At 37.4% G+C, this 8,202-nt stretch overlaps 1 protein-coding gene across 3 annotated transcripts in view; it reads left to right on the forward strand.

Annotated features, from left to right (window-relative positions):
* The window catches only part of PLEKHA8 (pleckstrin homology domain containing A8), a 62,655-nt gene that overhangs the window by 23,019 nt on the left and 31,434 nt on the right, over positions 1–8,202 (forward strand). For all 3 annotated transcript variants that reach the window (XM_017527087.2, XM_017527084.2, XM_017527086.2), the window contains exons 8-12: positions 1,387–1,546; positions 1,935–2,020; positions 5,004–5,062; positions 6,315–6,445; positions 7,106–7,176. In XM_017527087.2, coding sequence (XP_017382576.1) covers positions 1,387–1,546; positions 1,935–2,020; positions 5,004–5,062; positions 6,315–6,445; positions 7,106–7,176 — 507 coding nt within the window. The remainder of the gene's footprint in view (positions 1–1,386; positions 1,547–1,934; positions 2,021–5,003; positions 5,063–6,314; positions 6,446–7,105; positions 7,177–8,202) is intronic.

Here is an 8,202-nt window from a genome sequence, read left to right on the forward strand (position 1 = left end):
ACATTTCAGGTATTGGGTCTGTAGTTCAAATATGCTAATCTCTTAACACTAATCACTGAAATTTACTTCAGATCAAAGACAACTATATTAGAGCTTTTAATTGTGTTATAAGTACTTAATAATTTGAAAATGAAATTAAAATTTTCTCCTCATCTACCTTGAAATAGACCTTGTTTTTTCCAGATGAATTGAGGAGCAGTAGGGAGTTGGGGGTAGGAGCTGTGTTTTCTTAGCTGTTAATCTGAGAGAGAGACAATCCATACATCATTGGAGTCTTATCTCTTGGGTAAAGAATAAAGACAGGAGAAAATGTCTGTCAAAATAGTGCAGTCATGTATTTGCTCCTATAGTTTCACTTCTAGGAATTGCTCTTCAGCAAATAGTCAGATTTAAGGATGAAGACCTATTGATTTAAGGATGTTCTTTGTGGCATTACAGTCAGTTCTCATTATTTGCAGTAATTACGTTTTATTGAGTCATCATAAACGCTGAATTAGCAAATACTAAACTGTTGTTCCTGGGGGAAATACAGGGTTAGGTTCCTTGAAGCCTCTGGTCACGAAATTTTTGTTTACCAATCAATGTATAACCTTGTTTTATGTGTGTTTTTGTTTAAAGACACTTTAATATGTATTGTTGATTCATTAATACTGAACTCATGGCAAACAGCACTATTACTCATGCTTGAATGAAGCTTATATAACACACATCTTTTGTCTAAAAGGCACATCACAGCCATTTTGTGGGTAGGAACACTCGATGGTACTATACTTGGGAGCCCTTTTAAACAGCAAAAACAACAAAATGCACAAACATGCATAAAATGTGGCACTAAGTAAGGACATTTGTCTATGTATGAGTGTAGAAACAAGAAGGCAGGACATCTCATTGCTCTACCTCAGCTAAGAATATGAGGAATATGTGTGTCGAGCCATTTTTCACCACTCTGCACATGACTGCAAATGACTGCAGAGGTGCCACTAGTATTGATTTTCAGTTACAAACTAAATTTTAGCAAGTAGACAGATTCACAAATATGTATAGAATGTGCTAATTAAATGAGTAGTGATTGTATTTATAATTGTAAAATTTTGGAAGCCACCTAAATGCCCCTCATGGGAATGGTGCACTATAACATGGTCATTAAAATCATGATTTTGAAGAGTTGAATGATAATGAAAATATTCATGATATGTTGTTTAGTGAAAGCAAGCAGGATACAAACATACACGTTTGAAGCTGTGTTTGTATATGTAGATGTATGTATGTGTGTATGTGAACAGTGTTTCATGAATTTTTATTTCTGTGTATTTTTCTGTTTTAGAAAGTTTTAACAAAGACTGAATTTTTATAATAGATTAGTAATAGATATTTTCTACTCTGCAGTCCAGGGTGAAATAATGAAGGAAGTTGGAGTGGAAAACCCAGAAAACCATGACAATAATTTGACTCAGTCTGGTTCAGACTCCTCAAGTTGCTCTCCAGAATCCCTCTGGGAAGAAAGCAAAGAAGTTATCCCAACTTTCTTTAGTACCATGAACACAAGGTATTTTAGACTTTCTAATATTACTGATGTTTGGATACTAGCTTCCATTCTGGAAAATCAGTCATGGTGTTCCTTTCAGGTGATGGCGTATTCTAAGAGAATAGAGAGTATAGTATACCAAGTACCTGCTTTACTCTTTACTTTTTCTTAACAGTGAATAAGAAGGAAATGATTGTCGGGTGTACTCTGAACAAATTTTAGCTTGCTTTGGTGGATTATCTCTAGAAAATTATTTTATGAGACCATATTAGAAAAACAGTCATTGGAGCATATGAGTCAAATGATTTGCCCTAGAGAGGGGATAGCTGTTTCTTTGACTACCATTGAATTGCAGAGTGCTGATACTGTATTTTTAATCTTTTCTCCTCCATATCACCAAATTATGTAGCTTTAGTGACATTGAACTTCTGGAAGACAGTGGCATTCCCACAGAAGCATTCTTGGCATCATGTTATGCTGTGGTTCCAGTATTAGGTAAGATTCCTGCAGTTGCCTTACATTCATTCATCTCTAGAATCTGTCTCACTGCAGTTGTTTTGCAGGATAAATACCCTGAACTATGTGTGCAGTGAGATGACCCTTCTTAGCTACTTGTTCAGATCACCAGCCACATACAATTAAAACTACATGACCTTAAGCATTATTGCATATTCCCATTTCATTTCTAATTATGATTAAATATTGATCTCAGAGTAGTATAATTTTAAAAGGGAATTTTGCTTTCTAGAAACTATACATAAAAGTAAAACAAGTAGTTGAGGAATAGGCCTTCATATATTGGCACTGTAAAAAAATGTGTTTTACCAGTTAAAAGGTTTTTTGTTTGTTTGTTTGTTTTTTGAGACAGTGTCTTGCTTTGTTGCCCGGGCTGGAGTGCAGTGGCATGATCTCCGTTCACTGCAACCCTCACCTCCCAGGCTCAAGCAATCCTTCCACCTCAGCCTTCTGGGTAGCTGGACTATATGTGCATGCCCAGCTTATTTTTGTATTTTTTGTAGAGATGGGTTTTGCCATGTCACCCATACTGGTCTGTAATACCTCGGCTCAAGTGATCCTTCCCTTCCAAAATGCTGGGATTACAGGCATGAGCTACCGCACCTGGCCAAAACATATTTTCAAAGATTTTAAAAGTTATTCTCTCTCTCTCTCCCCATCATATAATATATATTTATATTTATATATATTTATGTTATATGTAAATATAAATTTACATGTCATATATAAATACATATTTATATGTGTTATGGCTGGGTGTGGTGGTTCACGCCTATAATTCCAGCACTTTGGGAGGCTGAGGTGAGTGGATCACCTGAGGTCAGGAGTTTGAGACCAGCCTAGCCAACATGGTGAAATCCCATCTCTACTAAAAATACGAAAATTATCTGGGCATGGTGGTTCATACCTGTAGTCCCAACTACTCTGGAGCCTGAAGCAGGAGAATCTCTTGAACCTGGGAGGTGGAGGTTGCAGAGAGCTGAGATTGCACCACTGTACTCCAGCTTGGATGACAGCCGGTCTCAAAAAAAAAAAGTGTGTGTGTGTGTGTACACACACATATATATATATACACACACACATACATACACACATACACACACGCACATATTATATATGTTTATTTAGATCAAATTCAGTTTTACTTGTATAAAGTCACTAATTCCAAGGATGGCTAATGTGTTGAAATTTGCTTTATGCCCCATTTAACTATACATCTCTCTTAAAAATTGAGGTATAACTTGCATAGGACTTAAATGTTATGATTCAGTGAATTTTGACAAATGCACCTACCTCTGTAATCCATATTCTTACCAAGAAATAGCATGTTTTCATCATCCTGGAATGATCCCTGTGTCACTTAGCCTGAAATAACCATTTTATTGATTTCTGTCACCATAGGTTAGTTTTGCCTATTCTAAAACTTGGTATAACTGGAATATTATAACTTTTGCATCTGGCTTTTTTCATACAGTATGTTTTTGAGATTCATCCTTGTCTGTATCAGTAGTTCATTCCTTTTTATTGCTAAGTAGTATTCCATTAAATGAATGTACCACAATTATTTATTCACTCTCTTATTGATGGACTTTGGGCAGTTTGTAGTTTGGGACTTTTTTTTTTTTCCTTTTTGAGACAGAGTCTCACTCGATCACCTAGGCTGGAGTGCAGTAGCACTTGGGAGGGTGATGCAGGAGAATCACTTGAGCTCAGGATCTCAAGGCTGCAGTGAACCATCATTGCACCACTGCATTCCATCCTAGGTGACAGAGCAAGACCCTGTCTCAAAAACAAAAACATTGAATTTTCCAATCTATGAGCATGCTATATCTCTCTATGTCATTTTAACTTTCTCTCAAGAATGTTTTATGTAGTTTTTAGTGTACAACCATCAGACATCTTTTGTTAGGAATAAATTTTAGAATTTTATTTTATTTTTTTATTTTTATTTTTATTTATTTTTTTTTTGAGACGGAGTTTCGCTCTTGTTACCCAGGCTGGAGTGCAATGGCGCGATCTCGGCTCACCACAACCTCCGCCTCCTGGGTTCAGGCAATTCTCCTGCCTCAGCCTCCTGAGTAGCTGGGATTACAGGCATGTGCCACCATGCCCAGCTAATTTTTTGTATTTTTAGTAGAGACAGGGTTTCACCATTGCACTCCAGCCTGGCAACAGAGCGAGACTCTTGTCTCAAAAAAAAAAAAAAAAGAAAAGAAAAAGAAAAAAAGAATTATTAATGAGTCTGGGTATGGTGGTTCATGCCTGTAATCCCGCCACTTTGGGAGGCTGATGTGGGCAGATCGCTTGAGGTCAGGAGTTCAAGACCAGCCTGGCCAACATGGTGAAGCCTCATCTCTACTAAAAATACAAAACTTAGCTCGGTGTGGTAGTAGGTACCTGTAATCTCAGCTACTTAGGAGACTGAAGCAAGAGAATCGTTTGAACCCGGGAGGTAGAGGTTGCAGTGAGCCAAGATCACACTGCTGCACTCCAGCCTGGGGACGGAGCAAGATACTCCTACTCTGTCTCAAAAAAAAAAAAAAAGAATTATTAATGAGATGTTTTGCAATCTCTTTTTGGTACTAAGTCTTCCAAATCTGGTATGTATTTTACACTTACGGTACATTTTGGTTAGTGCTAGCCACACTGCAAGTACTAACTAACCACATATCTAGTGGCTACTATATTGGACAGTGCAGCCTTAAGGATTACTATATGTATCCTAAACTTAGAAGATTATCTTCATCCTAGCTGCCACTTAGGGCCTCATTATAACTTACTTTGGAGTACAGTAATAGAAAAAGATGATAACAGTATCCTGGAAGATTTGGAGGTTATGTTTGGAAAATTATTTGGAAGTAAAAATTAAAGTTGTTGGGAATCTACTACATTTATTATTACTATAAAAATAATTCCACTTAAAAAATTGATTTTTCAGAAATATTTTTGATCTTTTCTTTAGATAAACTTGGTCCTACAGTGTTTGCTCCTGTTAAGATGGATCTTGTTGGAAATATTAAGGTGAGCGTTCTGGCTTGTCTCTATGGAAACTTAAAAGAAAATGTTTTCAATATTTTTGTGCTTAGTAAGAATAAATCAAAAAGTGAAAAATGTATCACTGTTCTGTAAGAGAGCAAGTGTCTTTCTTGTCACATTGTGAATGCTCAGTAAGGGAATTACTAAGCCTTTATTATATGCTAGAGGTAGTCTTTTTGGGGAGTTAAAAGATTCATTTTGAAAAAGAAACCAGGATTGCCTTTTCATGTGCACAGTGTAGATCACTAGGGTTTCACTCTAATGTCCACATTGATTCTGTGCTTTTTTAGGTTTAAATGATGACAAGTTATATTTTTCTAAAAGATAGGTTATATAGTGAAAATACCTGTCAGTGGTCTGGGACTCAAAAGGTCCAACTTCCAGGGGTAGTTATGGGACCATCAACAACTCACCAAATCTCTCTGAGCCTCTTTCTTCCAGATAAAACAAGGGATGGGTCCCCTTTTAAATGCAGATTAAATGTTACCTTCTTGAGGATACAATACCCAATAAAAATCTGTCTTTTTTGTCATTGGATGCTAGTCTTTGAGGAAGCACTATTAGGAATTCCTGTAGATATACCTTTCTTTATTGTATTTGGGTGGAATAGTTGCATGTAGTCTCATTAGAGCAAATATTTGTTGAGTTTTATACTCAGTGAAAAGTATCTGCCAAAGACAGCCATGAGAGAAGTTCTGGGGCAGAAAAAAGAACTTAAAGAACAAAACTTTAGGCTGGGGTGGTGGCTCATGCCTGTAATCCCAGCACTTTGGGAGGCCGAGGCAAGTGAATCACGAGGTCAGGAGTTCGAGACCAGCCTGGCCAATATGGTGAAACCCCATGTCTACTAAAAATACAAAAATTAGCTGGGCTTGGTGGCGTGCACCTGTAGCCCCAGCTACTCGGGAGGCTCAGGCAGAAGACTCGCTTGAACCTGGAAGGTAGAGGTTGCCGTGAGCCGAGATCACACCACTGCCCTCCAGCCTGGGCAACAAAACAAAACAAAAGAACAAAACTTTAAACTCCGAGACTATTTAATTCCAATTTAAGCTACATAGACTTCTCAAAAAAATATATATATATTATCTTGAAAACATAAGGAACAAGGTAATAGAAGCTTAATTTATTTTGATTTCTTAGAGGCCTGCTTGCCAAACTTACAAGTTTCAGTACTATACTGAGTTGCTTGATAACTTCAGCATTTTTAACTTAGGTTATTTCTCTGCTTTCCCTCCAGAAAGTAAATCAGAAGTATATAACCAACAAAGAAGAGTTTACCACTCTCCAGAAGATAGTGCTGCACGAAGTGGAGGCCGATGTAGCCCAGGTTAGGAACTCGGCGACTGAAGCCCTCTTGTGGCTGAAGAGGTGAGGCAGTTGGGATGGGACCGCAGTTAAAATCTAGCTCAGTTGAAATGTTACCAGCAAAAAAAGAAAAATTACACAAAGGAGACTACTTCTGAGTGAAGGATCTAGTTGAATTGTGTATCCTTTTCTAGAAGGCCTAATGAATAATACCACCTTATTTTTTTTTTTTTGCCTCCCTCTTGATGGTGATAAATATTGTTAATATTAATAAGTATATACAAGATAGGAATCTTAAAGGCATTAAAGTCAACTGGTTTCTCTTTAAAATCAATGGCTCTCCAACTTCAGTGGCATCTGAATCATCTGGAGGATTTCTTAAAAACACTAGATTCAGAACCAGTTTCTGATTCAGTAACTATGGGGTGGGGCTCCAGAATTTGCATTTCTAGCAAATTCCCAGGTGATGCTAAAGCCATTAGTCCTGGGACACATTTTGAAAACCACTTCTTTAGGTATATCAGATGGGATGGAGGATGAGCTCCATAGCAAGCTAAAGGGAAGTGAAGGGAAGAAGTTCAGGAAGGACTGCCATATGATTTGACCTCTTCACTGCTGTGCCTAAGATGTTCGTGAAATGGAAGCTGTTATCTGCCATTTATTTATACCCATTCAACATAAGCGAACTTTGAAAATAATATTTCTTCCTTTATTTTGTTTTAGAGGTCTCAAATTTCTGAAGGGATTTTTGACAGAAGTGAAAAATGGGGAAAAGGATATCCAGACAGCCCTGAGTAAGTGTTCTTTACTAAAGTTTTGTTGGATGAATCAATAGAATGTGGAATGGAGACCCCTAGAGGAGGAGACAGGGTATAGGGAATATTTCTGCTTTTCAGGATTCGATTTTGCTTCTTTCTTATTTCATTATTATTCATTACTTCCTATAGGCTTTGTTTAAAAAAGACCTATGAGACAGTGACCTGGTAATCTAGATGTAACTTATTAAAAATCAGTATATTTTAAAGAAGTGCTGATAAATAAAAAGCCATCTCTTAATCATAATGGGAAGACCTAATATTATCAAGAGATTAGTTTTTCTAAACCTTCAAATGTATCGTAGTCCATGAAAATCAGTATTCAAAGTAAAACTTGAAGACCATAACAGTGGGTTGATGTGGGGGAATCCCAGGGATTTGTTTTGGAGTGGGATTAAAGGCTTTCATCATCCTGTACTCCTCAAATATATAGTGCTCTGCACATTCCAGTTTGTAGACATAGAGCCAAAATGGGAAGAAGGGCTTGGTCAAAGGAGAGCATCTTATATCTCCAGCACCTTAATGTAGTGACTGCAACACTGTAGGAGCTTAATAAACATTGGACAGGTAGGTAGATGGATGGATGTGTGGATAGAGGCATTTATCAGACCGGTTTTGGAAAATGTTGAGATTTGGGAGCATCCTCACAGTGCTTCTAATGGAGCAGCTGAACTCTCACCATTGATCTGTAGGAAGTTCTTCTAGTATGGACCATGAGGCATGTGTGGAGGAAAAAAATGAACTGTGATATAAATTAATTACGTGCTTCTGGTTTGAGAGGGAGCTAGTGTTCTCTGTGGGTCTTTTTCTTCAGTGTCACAGTTGGGTTCTACCTCCTTCCATTAGTCCTCCCTCTGGGCCGTGAGTCCTTAAGAATTCTGCCCCCACATGGTTTCCCCAGTCTGCCCCATCTAGAAACTGCTGATCTGCCATAAAAATGAGAGCTGACATTTCTATAGCAGTTTGTGAAGAATTTAGACTTCTTTTTTTTTTTTTTTTTTTTTT

This window comes from Cebus imitator, unplaced genomic scaffold, assembly GCF_001604975.1.
Source record: "Cebus imitator isolate Cc_AM_T3 unplaced genomic scaffold, Cebus_imitator-1.0 Scaffold45, whole genome shotgun sequence".
Classification (NCBI taxonomy): Eukaryota; Metazoa; Chordata; class Mammalia; order Primates; family Cebidae; genus Cebus; species Cebus imitator.